Here is a 17497-nt window from a genome sequence, read left to right as displayed (position 1 = left end):
TCTGGGCCATGGCCGCTCCACTTGTGTGTGGTACCACTACAACTCAGGTACTTCCCTTAACTCAGGCTAGAATCCCCACATGTAGCAAGTATACGTCTGCCTTCATGAAGACCTTACAACCAGTGAGACCTTCTGCATGTAGACTGCTTAAGATGGGATGGGAGAAAGATACATGCCAAACCTGCTTTTTACATATTGATCCTGTAGGAACAAAAGCCTCTAAGGCAAATCCCCCCAAACTACCTATGTCATCTATATTTCAACCTTTTTCATTCCTTAGCCTAAATAGCCACTCCCTACCAATGCACAGAACGAAAATATTTAACATCTTAATGGATGAAACACCAGATGCCTTATTTCTGACCGAGACCTGGCTCAAGGAAAGCTCAGGACCGGATATAGCCATGGCACTCCCAGATACATATGCGATAGTTAGACAAGATCGCGATAAGAAACCTGGGGGTGGAGTAGCTATTATATTTAAAAGAACTTACAGTTGCGATTTCAAACCCCTTAGCTGGGACGGATGCGAGGCTGCAACTTTCAAACTCTCACTGGCCCCAAATTTCACCCTCTCAGGAGTTTTGGTCTATCGACCCCCAGGGTCGGCGTCCAAATGGTTGACCAATCTCTTAGATCTTATTGGCCCACTGGCGATGAAAACTGCCAACTTCACCATCCTGGGGGATATTAATTTACACTTAGAGGATGATAACTGTTCCCTGGCTAAAAATCTGATTGGGGACCTAGCTTCTCTTAATTTGATATTGAAAAATTCAGGATCAACACATCGTGCAGGCCATCTGCTAGACCCCATACTCTCTAATCCATACTCTCTAATCTTAATAATATCAATATGTACCCTGCCCTGCCCTTGCCCTGGTCAGACCACTACATGGTCAAATTCACACTTCAGGATGAAACAATTAATAAAGATTACATCCAAGCACCAAATAAGTGCATTAGAAAATGGAAGCAAGTAGACATGGAGAGTCTTAATGCTTTCCTAGAAAATCACGACCCAAGGACTAAGCCCACAGTTCAGCAGCTTTCGACCGCAGTTCAGAGCTGGCTCTTAGCAGCCATCGATCACACTTTGCCTATAACCAAATTAAAACAAAACCCTCACCGATGCCCAGCTCCCTGGTTTAATGACGCACTAAAAAATGAAAAAACTAGATGTAAAAATCTGGAAAGGCTATGGAGAAGATATTATTCCCCCGAAGATAAGTACAAATATAAAATCCAACTCACAAAATACCAAAAAATGTGCAGTATAGCATGATCTGAAATGTCAGCACTAAAATCACAAATGCACTAGAGCAATCAAAAACACTTTTTAATTTGGTAAGGGAGTTGGCTGGTTCAAATACATCACAATCCCCACCAGACCTTAACAAAACGCAATGTGATCTTTTGGCCGCTTATTTCATTAACAAAGTTGACTTAATTCACTCAGATATAAATCAAGCTCCCACTAAAACTCCCCCAGTGACACCGGCTACATCCAGTGGGATACCCCCTACTCCCATTGGGGATACCAGCACTTTAGAGGGTCTCACCTCAGTGGAGGCGGCGGCTGTTACACTGGAAGAATGGCCCTTGTTAAATCCTGACACGGTCCAGAGTCTGCTTAAAACTATTAAATCTGGCTCACCGAAAGATCCACTGCCATGCACAATCCTAAAGTTACTCAGTAGCAATGTCTTTTCAATAATTACAGATCATTTGAACTCATCGCTACTGGAGGCAACCGTACCTAGTGAATGGAAACAGGCCATGATCCATCCACTCCTGAAGAAAGCTGGAGCTGACCCCAATTTGCCATCTAATTTTCGTCCCATCTCCTTGTTGCCCACCTTTGCTAAAATACTGGAAAAGCATGTGCATCGATGCCTTACTGATTTTATTTCTACTCATGACTTACTTCCCTCTCATCAATCTGGTTTCCGTTCAGGATTCTCCACTGAGACCACCCTGCTGGGCGTTACTGAAAACATTCGCCGCATGGTGGACCAGGGTGAAACGGTAGCACTTGTGCTGCTCGACCTCAGCGCGGCATTTGATACCGTTTCACACGCTATCCTTGCCCAGACACTCCATTCTATAGGCATTCGAGGTAGGGCTCTCGATTGGATTAAATCACTACTAAAAGATCGAACATTTCAAATCTTTTCACAAACCGCCAGTTCAGACATCAAGTCATTCATACATGGAGTACCTCAGGGCTCAATTCTGAGCCCGTTACTCTTTAATATTTACATGAGCCCCTTAGCTAAATTAGTGGAGGAAACAGGACTTTTGATGTTCTCATACGCTGATGATTCTCAGTTGCTCTTTTCTCTTTCATCAGCAGATGCAAGCACTCCCTCCGCTCTGCAACTTGGACTCAGAAACATCTCGAATTGGATGAATACATTTTTTTTAAATTATACGGCGGAAAAACGGAGTTAATCCTGCTGGGAAAACACAAAGAGTTATGGGGCCCCCAGCACTGGCCCTCCGAAATGGGAGTCATTATTGATGAGTCGCTCAACCTTCACCAACAAGCGATAAAAACCGCTGCCACTTGTTTTGCCATCTTAAAGTGGCTAAAAAAGATATGCTGGATGCTACCGGAAAATTCTAAAAAAAACGTAGTCAATGCTTTAGTGACATCAAGGCTCGACTACGGTAATGTCTTGTACCTGGGGGCAAACAAGGCCACTGTCCGCAGACTACAGACTGTACAGAATGCAGCAGCACGACTGTTATGTAAAATTCCATTCTCTACACCTACAACCAAATATATCAGGAAACTTCATTGGTTAAAGGTTGAGAACAGAGTCAAATTCAAAACTTTATGTTTTATGCATAGAATTTCCACTAACACTGCCCCTAAATACCTGCAGAACCTGGTGCGTCCCTATCGCCCCACCAGGACTCTGCGGTCCTCCACGGCCAATAAATTTTGTAATTCCAAAATTCAAACTGGCGCGCATGGGTGGTAAGTCCTTCTCAGTTCTTGGACCATCTCTCTGGAACTCAATGCCACCGACATTGAGAACAGAGCTGAACTACGTAAAATTCAGGAAGGCCATAAAAACCTGGCTATTCAATATCTAGCATGCCATAGCTTATCATATCGGGATCTGTTGCGCCGGGAAACCCTTTTTTGGGTAGCTGTGCGCCCTATAAATGAAATAAATAAATAAAATAATAAAACGTGAAGGATACTGGATTAGAAGAAGGCGAGTGGGTCCGAGTCAAGTTAGCAACGTTGCAAAGGAAGGGGGACAGAAAGTACAGTAAACCCATGCAGGTCAAGGAAGTGTATGACAGAGCGGCCTTGTTGAGCGATGGAAATGTTTGGTCTCAGGACCGCATGGCGAGATGCAACAAGATACTACGGTGGGGCCAAGATGGGTTAGACATGGAAGGTGTGGGGGAACCCAAGGCGGAGCAGAAACACGTTGTTGAGGAAGGGGACGTGAGGAGAAGAGAAAGTGGCGAAGAACACGGTGACCATAGCAGCCAAGGAATGGCGGCGGATATGAATACAAGGAGATCAAGGGAGAGCGCGGCTGCGCTGAGCAATGAAGGGAGAGGTGCAGAGACTCATGAGAAAGAGACCCCATCTACCCCAGTAAGAGTGACCCGGAGGGGAAGAACTGTGGTGAGACCAGCCAGGTTTCAAGACTTTGACATGAGCAACGGACTGTAAGTTAAAAGTTTCATTGTTTGGAAAAAAGGGAGATATGTAATGTTAGCGTTCCTACGCCTGACACACTCCAGCAATGCGCCACTTTTGCGCCATACCGATACGTCAGAAATATTGACATATCTGTAACTCCTTGCACAATGATGCGGCATACTGTAAATATGACGCATCATTGGTGGTGCAAGGAGGGCGCAGTGAAAAGTGACGCATCTCTGTTTTCACGCAGCGATGCGTCACTTTTCATAAATGAGGCCCGAAGTATCCAATCAGTCAGAAAGAACATTCCATTATTTCACTTTCTCTGGTAGTACATGGATGCATATATTTTCACGTCAAGCACAATCTTTCAGGTTCATCATCTTCTGTTTAAAACTTTCTCCTTCTTCTCCCTATTGTATTGCATTTCAAAGTCCTCAATTTTCCCCTCAGCCAAAACCATTCTAATCTGAAGAGTTGAGACATTGGCCTTCATTTCAGCTGTCAAGTTGGGTTGTTTCATGTCCAATTTGACCAGAGTGGTCCCAGTAACCGAGATTGCTTTGAGGATAGGGTCCAGTTTTGACTCTGACATCTTGTGTGAGTCTGATTTAGTTTTAGGCTTGTTCTCGGACCCTGCCTATTTAAATAGCGGCTGTCTCACCGTTCACATTGACGACATGAGCACCACAGATGGGTGACCACTATCACACGCAGTGTGCAGTATTGCAAGTCAAAAGGAAAGTTGCAGTGTGTGTCAATGCTTACGACAACTTTGCTTTGTGTGTGGCTCTATGTGTGCCAACAAAGTCATGTAATTCGCCTATGGATCTGAGTAACAACATCAGATATCTAGTGATATACGTCCAAAGTCAGCAGCTACCTACAAGCAATGGGCCTCATTTATGAAAAGTGACGCATCGCTGCGTGAAAACAGCGATGCGTCACTTTTCACTGCGCTCTCCCTGCGACATGATTGATGCATCATATTTATAATATGACGCATCATGTCGCAAGGAGTTACAGATACGTCAGTATTTCTGACGTATCTGTAGGCGCAAAAGTGACGCATTGCTGGAGTGTGCCACAAAAGTGACGCAACTCCAGCAATGCTTCCTTTCACATGGGGAAAGCCCCATGTGAAAGGGCTTGCGTCAGTCTTACGCCTGCTGTGAGGCAGGCGCAAGATTTTGACGCAACAGCGTCCTAAAAGTGACGCAGTGAAATCTCATAGAGTTCACTGCGTCACTATAACGAGGCTTTTTGCGGGGGAACGCCCCCTCTGCATACATTATACCTGGCGCAGGTATAATGTAGCGCAGGGGTTTACAAAGTGACGCATCTGCTTAGATGCGTCACTTTGTAAATAGTGCCCATCAGGAGGCATGTTTTGCACCGCCGATGCGTCACAAAAAGTGACGCATCGGAAGCGCAAAACTCACGCAAGGCCTCATAAATGAGGCCCAATAATTCTAAAAAGTCAAGGCCAGATGATCCTGGAGTAAGCTGGTACCAAGAAGTGATGTGGGCATTTAGAGAAAGCTACCTTCCAGGACCCAGCTTGATTGGTTACCATAGTACAGAGAAAAAAGAGAAAAGCATGTACTTGTCACATTATTTCCATATTTCTCTTTCAGCAAGGTCTCACAGTGCGAGGCGGCGATGGGGACGTTTCTGTTGCAGCTTTTAGCCTGTGCTGTTCCCCAGGAGTTAGCCTGGTCTTTGCTGTTCTTTTCTGTTAATATCTATCCATCTCTAATAACAACTTGTTCCTCATGTGTGGGTATGGGATGACAGGTTTGAAAAGGAAATATATTCCCACCAACACAAGAGCAGAAAGGCAGCAAGATGAGCTGCTCCTTCCACAGCCACCAGTGCAACAGCTGCCCCAGTACAGTGGGGCATTACTCTGAGGCAGTAGCAAGGTCCAGCATCTCTCCTTCTTCTGTATGTAAATGTAAATGTGTAAATGTAGTTGAGCTTATATAGCGCACAGCTACCCGCAGTGGGTTTCCCGGCGCTTGCTTAGGGAACCCTTCCTGGTATTCCCCTGTGAGATAGCAGGGTATCCACAAGGTGAAAGTCAGGCATCCCGCCGCGAGGGGCCGTTGTGGAGATTAAGCAAGCTATTGCCCAGAGTCGCAGAGTGTGAACCCGTGAGTCGAGGAGGCACCGGGGCGAGAATTATCGAGTCCGTGGAATTTTTAGCCCAAGACCCGCCGAGGCGGGGAATTGAACCCTGGTCCAGGACCGATCTCAGCTTCCGGGTCTGCTGCCTCTAACCCCTGAGCCACACTTCTCTATATAGCCTGAGTTGCTGTCTGGCAAAGGTGTTGGCATTGGCTGCTGCGCAGAAAGCCATCCGTACCTCCATCTTTTCCAGCTGGGGCGGAAAAGGCATGGAAAGGCACTCTGCAGAGGGGAAGCAGAATGAAGGGGACTGGTCGATAATGCAAACGTCAAGGAGAACCCACCCAACAGTCCAGGGGCGGCCTTAGGCGTGTGTAAGCTGTGCACCTGCACAGGGCCACCAAACCCAAGGGGCCACCACACCAATATATATCCTTAATATAATAATCATCTGAGGATCGATACATATTTGCGTGGCGGCCCCTGGCAGGGATTTGGTTGTCTCCTGCTCTGTTCCACTTCCAAACACCTTCCTGAGCTCCGGGGGGGGGGCTCCACCCCGCCCGAACCCCCTCTTCCGGGGCCCCCTACCTACGCTCCCTGCCCAGGGCCACCATGAGCCTAGAGCCACCCCTGAACAGTCAAATTGACCTTTAAGTAGGATGGGAGGGCCAATACGCCTGGAGTGAGCGTCGTAGTGTTGGGGGTAGCTCCCACGTGATTCCAAGGGGGCACGTACCATTTTCAGAGACCAAAGTCCAGATTGACTCATAGTTGACCAAAGTTTTTATGCTGCCTGGCGTAAAAGGAAGAGAAAAAAAATAAGCCATATCTACCAAGTTATGGTGCATTTTCTCTCTCCAGCAGCACTGGCGCTTTTTGTCTACCTTGCAAGGATGCTTGCATATCTTTTACGCCCTTCCAGCACAAAAGCTACCCTTTAAGACTTTTCTCTATTTGTATGTGTGTTGTACAATGCAGCACACATCCAAAGTTGGGTGAATGAGAAGAAATTAAAATATTTCTCTCTTTGTTATACCTGCCTTCAGGCGGCTTAAGTGTTTGGTGGAAATCCCTGTCTCTGACAGTAGGTAGGAATTTGCATCAAAACCCAAGGGTGGGTGCATGGGTACATGTACCACCCATGAACTGCCCCCTAGATGCAAAAAATTGCAACTTTGTGTTACTGTGTGAAACTTTCCAACAGAAGTCCTGGTTTGTGTTGGATAGTAAATCTCACCCCCACACATCTCTGGCACAAACCCAGTGCAAAGCCATAGTAAATCTGTTCCCGTGCCCACGAGGGCAAACCAGAACGATGATCAAATTTAATGAGAAAGTGTACAAAAAAAGTCAAAGCCCCTTCAGATGAAGACACATGGAGTGATGACTGCAATCAAATGTTTCCAAGGCATTGACCAGATGAGAAGTAAAAAAAATAAAAATGAGTAGAGGCGCCATAATGGCCAAGTGTCAAGTCATCTCCCCTTTTGAGCACCTACCATTACTTACTAAAAATCCTGGGCCCGATTCACAGAACTGACTTAAGACTTTTGGCTATGGAATATGGGGGACATATTTTTGCAACATGAGCAATATTGGTTGGTTGGAATGTGGATTTTCTTTTTTTTATGGAGTTTTAAATAGTGCAAACTTGACCGGGTATCAGAGCGCTTTACATAACACCAGTTGCGTTACATGAGGACACATTCATTTTTGTTAGGCACAGGGAGATTAAGTGATTTGCCCAGAATCACAGGATGTTGAGCGTCATTGCCGAGACTCAAACCTGGTTCCCCAGATTCGAGGTCGACCGCCCAGCCGTTACGCCAACTCCTCTCCCCATCTGGAACAATCCTGCAGGGGGCAATGCATTCATCACATCTTGGACAGAGATGGATTTAATAACACTGAGGGTAATAGTAAAGTGTAGGAATTAATATTTGGCCAAAAAAAACACTTGCAATGTTTTCCTATGGCTGTTAAATCACTAGATGTAGAAAAGTTCAGGTATGGTTTTAATTAGTATTTAATTAGGGTGGGGAAGCTTAGGGCCTGATTAATATCCTGGCGGTAGGGTTACTCCATCACAGTGGTGACGGAAATCCCATCCTCCCATTATATCCTATGGGATTCATATTTCTGAGGACAGGATATCCATCACCGTTGTGACGGGATAACCCGTCCCCCAAGATCTAAATTAGGCCCTGAGGTGGTTTCAAGATATGGCAGTGTGAAAGAAATCAGGGACACGGGAAAAGCTCATAGAAGTCTAACACATGTTTCATGCTAAAATAGCCAGTAAGCATCAAAAAGTATTCCAAGTGCAAATGACCATTTCAGTGTACAAGGGCTTCATCCATACATTTTTTGGGGCACATGCATCAAGGGATTTTGCAATCGCAAACAGCGCAATTCGCACAAATCAGCCGTTTACGGTCGCAAAATGGCCTTTTGTGATGCATGAAAGTTTTTGGGATGAGCAATTTTGGTAATCTCAATTTTTTGCGATTTACTAAATTGCGATTGAATTTAAGGAATCGCAATTTGCGATTCCTTAAATGCGATGCTAGAAGCACTTTGAAATATTGATTTTGCTATTTGGGGCTGCAAATTATCTAAAAATTAAACTGGTCTGTAATTTGCAAAAGCTTTGAAAAATGCTCTAAAGTGCATTTTTCAAAGTTTCATGTTAGAAACACACATGCCCTTGGGGCATGTGTGTGCCCAACATAGGTGCACAGTACTACTTCAGGGGTGCAACAGGGTGTCCTTTTGGCCCCCCTGCACCCTTCAAATTGCATGCGCAATTCGCAAGTACCTATTTGGTACTCGCAAATTGTGCATGCAAGTCCCATTCATTCCTATGGGCCTGCATGGGAAGCCATTCCTTAATTGCGACTCGCAATTAAGGAATGTTTAGAAATCGAATTTTTTTTAGCGATTCTTACATGCATAGGCGTTTGCGAGTCCATAATTGCGATTCCTTAATAATCGCAATTAAGGAATCACAAACGCCTACTTTGATGCATGTGCCAGATAATGAATAGTTTAAGCAGAGGAAAGGACACCTGATCAAATAGAAATTGCTGATAGAGACTATTGAGCAGGTGCCCAGCTTTTCTCGTGGGAAGAATGTGAGAGACCTTGGAATAGAGATAGAACAAGCCAGGGTAAAAGCCTGACTCCACTAAATTTAGCAGTTCTTGCTTCATCGCTCCTATTTCAGCACGATGCAATGCCTACCTTAAATTCAATTAAGGTAAAAAGTGCAGTGTGCAGCACAGATTACTAAGATGGCAATGTACTTAAAATATGTGCAAATGTGCAATAATGCTATGATTTTAGTGTCCTTTAAGATGTATAAAATCTAATTTGCAATTGTTAATACAAACAGCTAGATATATTAAATATGATGTCCTCAGCAGGTTAGTCGAGTCAACAGGACTGCTGGGTGACAAGCTTGTAAAAGTTCGAAAAGTGGTATGTGTCTAAAAGTCAATGAGACCAAGAAGTAAGGAAAAGAATAAAAAGAAGAAGCTGAATAAGAAGGGTGGGAAATAGAGGGGTGATCTTGGAGCCGGGTGGGGTATAGAGGAGGGATCTTGGAGCCATTTGGGTGGTTTGATTTTGTTTAGGTGTGGCAGGAGATATAGCATTACAGAGGTTTTAGTTTGATGGTTAGAATTTAAGTAGTGCTTATGACAATGTAGGACATGGATATAAATGTGAGTCCTATCCTATTTCAGAATTAAAGCTTCTTATCAAAATTCAAAGATAAGCCTGAGGGCGCACTCGCCGTATCCCCAGAGAAGACCCACCCTCACCATTTTATGATTTCATTTCAGGGCTACTTAGGCAAGGATCAACTCTACAGAGCCCGGAGTCAGTGAAAGAAAGCAGAGGCACACCGGCGCAAAATATGAAATTTGCTGCAGCCAATAGAATGTAAGTGTCAAACCAATGGGCCATCTCCAAGTGCAGGACACTTGGGAAAGTGAATGTGCTGAGTGAGGGGGCTAATGGTGTGAGTGGAGTACATATGGGAAAGAAAGAAGGGATGAGCTCACACAGAAAAATAAAACTAACCTGGTGAATAAAATATGGTACCATACAAGGTGGTACCCAGAAGATAAGATCCCCATTACATAAGACTGATCACTCCTTCTACAGTGGCACATAGCATTGCCAATAATTTTAAAATGTTGATGCTTTTTATCAAATAAAATGTGAACACTTAGTGGATTAAGTAGAATGTTAATATATATTAATGCAACACTTAATGGAGGTGGCACAAACCCTTCCTCAAAGAGCTGTTGAGTGGCCAGAAAAAAATGACACTAAAATGTAAGTTTATATCATTGCTTAACACTGTGTTTTCCTAATGAACAATTTAGAGATGATCAAACTCTTGGTGTTTCAAGTTAATACATGGAGAAACTTTGAGACATGTCTGTGTTTGAGTGACAGTCGCGTACACAGCTTGTAGATTTTTACAGTAATCTTCTACTTTAGTCTGCACATTGTTCATGGTTCTCAATTCCTACCCCATGTTTCTCTTAGCTATCCTTACTGTAAGAAAATAACAAAATGATTTTACTGAAAAAAATCTGAAAAATCATGATCTACTTAACTCACAGGCCGGAGATTTCACAGTGGAAGACTCCCCAGGTTGACAGGGTGGACAATTGTTGTTCCCAACTGCAGGGTCAGAGGATTCGCCACTGATAGCATCCATTATCCTTACGGTGTCATACCTTCGTGGGTATTTACACACATTACCAATATATTCCCCACTGCCAAAGTGAAATAAATGTAGTTGAAAAGATATCAGAGTAAGGCGTCAACGACAAGTTCCCATGGTATTCGTTTGTTGCCGCTAAGGGCAGTTACCAGACTCATCAAAATTATGGGATCTGTAGGAATTATACAGATCCTACATGTTACCATGGATTGGACCTGGAATTACTGATTCCCTTTAATATTCCACATTGTTTAGGGGAACCTCAGGGTTCCAACAACATTTCCAGTGTTGGTAACTCCAGGGTGGACTTAATGTAGAGACATCCGTGGAGCTTGTAACGTGGCCTTCAGGCACATTTATGGTGAGAAAATAACATAAACACCCTGTTTCCCAGTTTACCAGAAGGGATTCTTCCATATCCAGTAATATTGTCCATATCTAGAAAAATTGTGACAAGAAAATTATGCAATATAACACATTTTTTTTCCTGGTGGATTGTACACCTGCAGACAATCTGATGGAATTAGATTGTGGGAAACAAAAGTATACCAATAATGCTATGTTTTCTGTAGATTTCTCTCAATACTCCTTGGATTTTTTGTGAATCTCAATTTTTTTTAAAGGGCATGTGATGTCACTGTCAATGCCTTTATAATTTTGGTGAAATTATAAGACTGAGAGTCTGGTTAGGACAGCCACCTGGAGAGAATTTGCATGCCCACCACTTCTGGGACCACAAAGGATAGACCTAAGTCTGTGAATGCATAGTTTTCCAATGCGCAATAGCCCTACTTAATTTGTGCTGGTGGTTGCAGGTGGTGGGCACCAGATCTTCTTACCTTTGGGTCTTAGGACTGATTTTTCATTATCAGACTTTGACCTGGAGCAAGAGAGAGAAAGGTAGAATATAGTCTTATAGGCCGCTGTAGGGGGCCATTCTGGCCATTAAAGGCCCGCTCTAGCATTCTGTGAAGGGCCTTTAACAAGGGAGTGGGTCTTTAATGACTGGTATAGCCCAGTGAAGGTGGGCTATAAGGCTATTGGAACATTCCGCCACTAGAAGGCAGAATGTTCTGACAGATAAAACTAAGGCCTCAGTGAGCCCAAGGAGATTTAAATCCCATCGGCCTCCATGAGAACTTTGTTCAACTCAATACCCACGGCCAGGTCCTCTGTTATGGCAGAGGAGAGTTGCCCCCTGCTGAAAGTGAGTATAGGCAAACAAGAAAATAAAAATATTAATAAAACAATTTTATTTATATTTTATTTTTCGTAGAGCCAGCCAGGTCAGGGCCATCCTCATCTTTTGGAGGAGTAATGGGCACTGCTAAGTGAGCATGCCGGTTAGGAGGGCCTTCTTAGGCCAGCCAAACAGACATGCACACTTAGACTTTCTCCAACACAAGCTGACTCGCGGAATTCAGAATGAATGGGGATGGGGCGGGCTGTTACTGCACCGTGGAAAAAATGAATCCAGTGGTATCAGTATTTCTCCGGATGGTATTCCCGCTGCAAAATGCTGGCACAGTCAGAATTTTGCCAAGGTTTGTTTTTAGTTGTGGTGGTAGGTGAGGGTCACTTTGCATAATCCACCCAACAGCATCCTCATGCACATACCACAGCACCACAGCTGAAAGCTGGATTTGGGGTACTCTCTGAACCCACAATAGATGGTTTCTACATTGCAACACTCACTTTACAATAGAACACATTAGTAAGTGCGCCCAAACATTTACACAGTGGTGTCATAACTGTATAGTATGGCATTGGAAGACCACCTAGTAGCACCTGCAGGCAATGCACAGCCAATCAATTGTGGGGACCAGCAGAAATGATAATGTTGTATGGTTCACTTACTCTGGCACCCAACTATCGGCCTACAGACTACAAGCGCAACCACCACCAAGGAGGGCACACAAGAGGCTCATCATTGCACAGTGCAGGCACTGCAAACAATGCCTGACTGCCATGACTCTGGTCAGTAAGAGATGCAAGAAGTGCATACAAGGTCCTTCCATGCTGCCACCGGTGCTTAAAGACCATGCAGATAACACAACCTTCCACCCATCCCGTTCCTGTATGTTCATATTTTGGATAAAAAGATCATGAAGCTCCATTATCTACATCCAGGATTTCTGGTCCCCTTGTCTCTCGTCAGTGGATAACCCAGCAACCCTTTGTCATATTGATATTTCCCTCCTATCTTTTGAAAGCTGGAAGTAACATGATTTCATCTGGACTCAAAGGGCCTCATTTATGAAAAGTGACACATCGATGCGTGAAAACAGCGATGCGTCACTTTTCATTGCACCCTCCTTGCGACACCAATGATGCATCATATTTACAGTATGACGCTTCTGGTCGCATGGAGTTACAGATACTTCAGTATTTCTGATGTATGTGTAGGCGCAAAAATGACGCATTGCTGGAGTGTGTCACAAAAGTGACGCAACTCCAGCAATGGGCCATTTCACATGGGCAAGTCCCATTTCAAATGTCCTTGTGTCAGTCTTACACCTGTTGTAGCAGGCGTAAGATATTGATGCATTTGCATCCTAGAAGTGACGCAGTGAAATCTCAGAGATTTTACTGTGTCACTTCTACGAGGCTCACTTGTGTCGGGACTCCCACCCTGCATACATTATACCAGGTGCAGGTATAATGTAGCGCAGGGGTTTACAAAGTGACGCATCTACCTAGATGTGTCACTTTGTAAATATAGCGCATTTTTTACGCCACTGGTGCATCACAAAAAGTGACGGACCGGCGGCGCACAAGTGAAGCAAGGGCTCATAAATAAGCCCCAAAATGTTTTCTCATTATTGAATAAAGTGTTTTCAGGGAGGTACAATATATTCACATTTTACATCATGGATATTGTTGTAAGTATATTTGCCTCTACAGATCAAGCCCCTTAAGTGTAATGGGGTAACCCTGTAAACCTCAGAACCTGGGCGGGTAATTAAACAAAAACCAATGGTTCTGTCGGAAAAGAACTATTCAAATCATCATAGTACTTAATACATGAATGTTTTCTTAATGTCCCATGGGGGATATTTGCAATAATTATACACTGACCACAGATAAAAAGAATAAACAAGTCTTTAGTTATTCAATTTTTCCAAAAGATTTTTCACTTTTTTCAAACCTTTGGTTTCTGCAGTGAATCAGATATGCTGTCCAATATACATAAAATACGTAGGCTGTGATTATACAAAGTGTGTAGGTCGTGACTGGTGACTGAGTGTTACAAGTGACAATACATAAATACATAAAACAGAAAACTTTTTTTCAGAATATCCGATAGGGAGCACAATAGACACAAGGGGATTTAAATTGTTCCTTTTGTTCAGTTGTACTTTGTGCAAACTGGTGTATGACATATAACGTCGACGTTTCTACCCTAAGGGATGTGCTGATTTATGCGCATCTGAAGCAGGTCTTCATCAGGACTTGAAGGTGGTTGGACAGCCTTATTAATAGGTGTATGATTCGTCTGGTCTAATGTGGGTGGTGCGTGTCAGCCGACAAGCACCTGGGGTACTCACTGGTTCTCAATATTCCATGATGATAAATCTGCACCAGCCAGTGCAACGCGTGTGGGGGTCTGTGTCTTGGCGATTGCTCTAGATCGCAGAGAAATGCGTCTGACTCCTTCGCTTCGTTTCTCTTGAAGGAGTCAGATGCATTTCTCTGCACCACCCACATTATAAGACCAGACGAATCATACACCTATTAATAATGCTGTCCAACCACCTTCAAGTCCTGATGAAGACCCGCCTCAGATGCGCATAAAACAGCACATCCCTTAGGGTCGAAACGTCGACGTTATATGTCATATACCAGTTTGCACAAAGTACAACTGAACAAAAGGAACAATTTATATCCCCTTGTGACTATTGTGCTCCGGATCGGATATTCTGAAAAAAAGTTTTCTGTTTCATGTATTTATGTATTGTCACTTGTAACACTCAGTCAACAGTCACGACCTACACACTTTGTATAATCACAGCCTATGTATTTTATGTATATTGGACAGCATATCTGAATCACTGCAGAAACCAAAGGTTTGAAAAAAGTGAAAAATCTTTTGGAAAAATTGAATAACTAAAGACTTGGTTATTCTTTTTATCTGTGGTCAGTGTATAATTATTGCAAATATCCCCCATGGGACATTAAGAAAACATTCATGTATTAAGTACTATGATGATCTACAGATCAAGCAGCTAGAATGGGAGAGCTCCCCATTGTAAGAGCATTTCCAAATGCATGGGTGGGAATGGCACGCAGACCTCTATGGAGCCACTAAACCAAATTATTAGTTTTTGAGTAAAATAGGCTGGTCTTCCCCTTTTTGGAATGCCTCATTGCCTCATGCTGTTTCAAACACTTCACCTCTGTTTACTTTATTAGGAGCGTCACGCCGGTGTTAGCGGAAGAGGACAGTGCCGATGAATACTTTTTATCTGATACGGAAGAGGTAAGCACTCTTGTCAATTTAATGACACCTTATATTCCGATTTATATACCTATGCACATTTTTTCTGAAGCCACATTCTATCGGCTAATCAGCGTGCTCCAACAGGGTATGGGGAAATGTTATGGGGAACAGATAACTTATTTAAGGGGAAGTTAGTCCAAAACCCATCTTCAGCTTATCTGAAGATGAATTTTAAGACCTTATCCATATTTTCAATCTTCTGCGTCTAGGTGCAAGGACTTGGGAAGAGAGTTTGCAGTGGGAAGCCTTGACAATAATATAATCGCCCAAAACATTTATACCTCACCCTGCCAGCCTAGGTGGTCAAACTTGAGGGTTTAGTTGGTTGGTGTAGGGGAAACATTGGGGAAAGATAGTCTTGTGCATTGCTAGGAAGAGCATCATAAACAATACACAAAGTCCTAAAAACCACCCCTTCCTCGTCCAGTAGCCAGTGACACTAGATGCAGCATAAAGTGATTATTATGTTTAATTTAACAAATTAGGCCTAATTCTCCACTTTCTGGAGTTTGTTTTTGGCAGGGAGACCCAAGTGGATGCTGATCTAGTAGCTAATACAAGGAGGTCTTAGGAGCACATCTGCGATCTTCAGTAAGCCATTTGTTGGAAAGTGTGTTGGTAACTTTTATTCTCTTTTTAGTTAGCAACCACTTTATCGAGGGTGTAAATACATATACCTTCGCTTTGATTAAGTCAGCCACTTCACTGTGACTCTTCCAGGAAGGAACATTGTCAAAGAAGCCATAAAACCAGTGGCCAATCAAAACATTTATTTTTCATTATCATACTTCAAGAGATGAGAAAGGTAGAGACAGAAAGTAATAGGAAGAAATTGATAAAAGCGAAAAAAGAAAAAGAATTTGTAAGACTAAGATACCAACAAACCAAGGTCAACACAAAAGAGAAGATCAAATCTTAAAATCCTTCAAAGACTTCTTCATAGACAAACTGATGTTTCTAGACTGTGAATTCAAGGGAGATGTCTCTGGAGATGGAGCAAACAGTGGTCTAAAATGGAAAGAGGCTGGTTGTCTGTGACGCTGAGGTTTGCTATCTGCAAAAGATGAGATTGAGGCTAAGACCTATTTTATGGGTGTCGGAATCCAGCAGCTGTGTGAACTGCAAGGTTATCCATGAGTTTCACCATGCCTTGTGTGTAGTAGTTTATGGAGTAACCCATGCAGATCATGACACTGTCTAAGATGAAACAATGGGTCCGATTCACAGAACTAACTTAAGACAAAATCCTAAACTTACTACTTTTGGTATTCACAGAAGTTAGAATTTTGTCTTAAGTTTGTCTTAAGACAAACTTAAGACAGACTTAAGACAAACTTAAGACAAAATCCTAACTTAAGTCTGTCTTAAGTCTGTCTTAAGTCTGTCTTTAGACAAATTTAAGACAAAATCCTAACTTCTGTGAAAACCAAAAGTAGTAAGTTTAGGATGTTGTCTTAAGTTAGTTTTGTGAATCGGGCCCTAAGTTTTAACGCGGACAGTAGGTATTGCTAAGGTGTGTTACATGACGGAACTAAAGCATGTCATTGGCGGTGATACACAAGAGAAGCTGCATAAAAGAATTGTAAAGAGGGTTTGCTAGCTCTTTGCAAGAGACAGAGCCATGTAAGCAAGGCCTGATTTAAAGAAAAAGAAATCCCAGTGCAGGTTGATGCCACATACACAGCTGCTGAACGGTCATTAAATTGGAAAACCGGAGTAGAAAGGTCTCAATATGTGCAATGAGACAGAACCTCTGTTCTCAAATGTACCTATAGGCATGTTACAATAGATCATGGCATTTCCACCATCACAAGGCTCTATTAGCTTAGAGGATGCTGTGGTCGATTGGAAGGATGTCAGTGGGAGGAGTCTTCCATGAATTTGAGGAACAGGTTTGAGAGGCGGTCACTGGTTGATGGCTGTAGTCCCTCACAAAGTCATTTATTTTTTATTTTTAGGAGTTTTATATAGCCCGAACTAGACTCGAGACATCAGGTATCAGAGCGCTTTACATGAGCACCAGTTCCGTTGCATGAGGACCCATTCATTTTTTTAGGTCTTGAGAGAATAAGGGGCAGATCTGCAAGAAAGTGCTGCAGCGTGGCACCGCAAGCCCTATGGCTGCGCCATGCTGCAGCACTTTCAGAGCACAGGAATGCAACATATTTACAAGAATATGTTGATTTCCTGTGCTCTCCCCTGCGCTGGCGCACAAACAGCTGCCAAGCGCCGGCGCTGGCACTCTTGCACCATGGTGCAAGGATGCCTGCGCCATGGGGAGATTGTTTTTGTGCAGGAAGGGACACCTTCCCGCACAAAAACAATCACTAAATGCTTTTTCCTCTTTCAATGCATGCTTTAAAATGCAGCATCCATTGAAAGAGGAAAAAAGTAGGAGAAATTAAAACATTTCTCCTCATTGCGCTTCGCTATGCCACCTCTAGGG

At 43.3% G+C, this 17497-nt stretch overlaps 1 protein-coding gene across 1 annotated transcript in view; it reads left to right on the top strand.

Moving 5' to 3' along the window:
- Window positions 1-17497, top strand: part of LOC144783452 (cilia- and flagella-associated protein 100-like) — a 154276-nt gene that overhangs the window by 100026 nt on the left and 36753 nt on the right. The window contains exons 10-11 of the mRNA XM_078662426.1: window positions 9655-9754; window positions 14964-15030. Of these exons, the coding sequence (XP_078518552.1) occupies window positions 9655-9754; window positions 14964-15030 (167 nt within the window). The remainder of the gene's footprint in view (window positions 1-9654; window positions 9755-14963; window positions 15031-17497) is intronic.

Source organism: Lissotriton helveticus, chromosome 9, assembly GCF_964261635.1.
Source record: "Lissotriton helveticus chromosome 9, aLisHel1.1, whole genome shotgun sequence".
Lineage (NCBI taxonomy): Eukaryota > Metazoa > Chordata > Amphibia > Caudata > Salamandridae > Lissotriton > Lissotriton helveticus.
The sequence above is the reverse complement of the archived record's forward strand: the minus strand, read 5'-3'. Positions and strand labels throughout refer to the sequence as shown.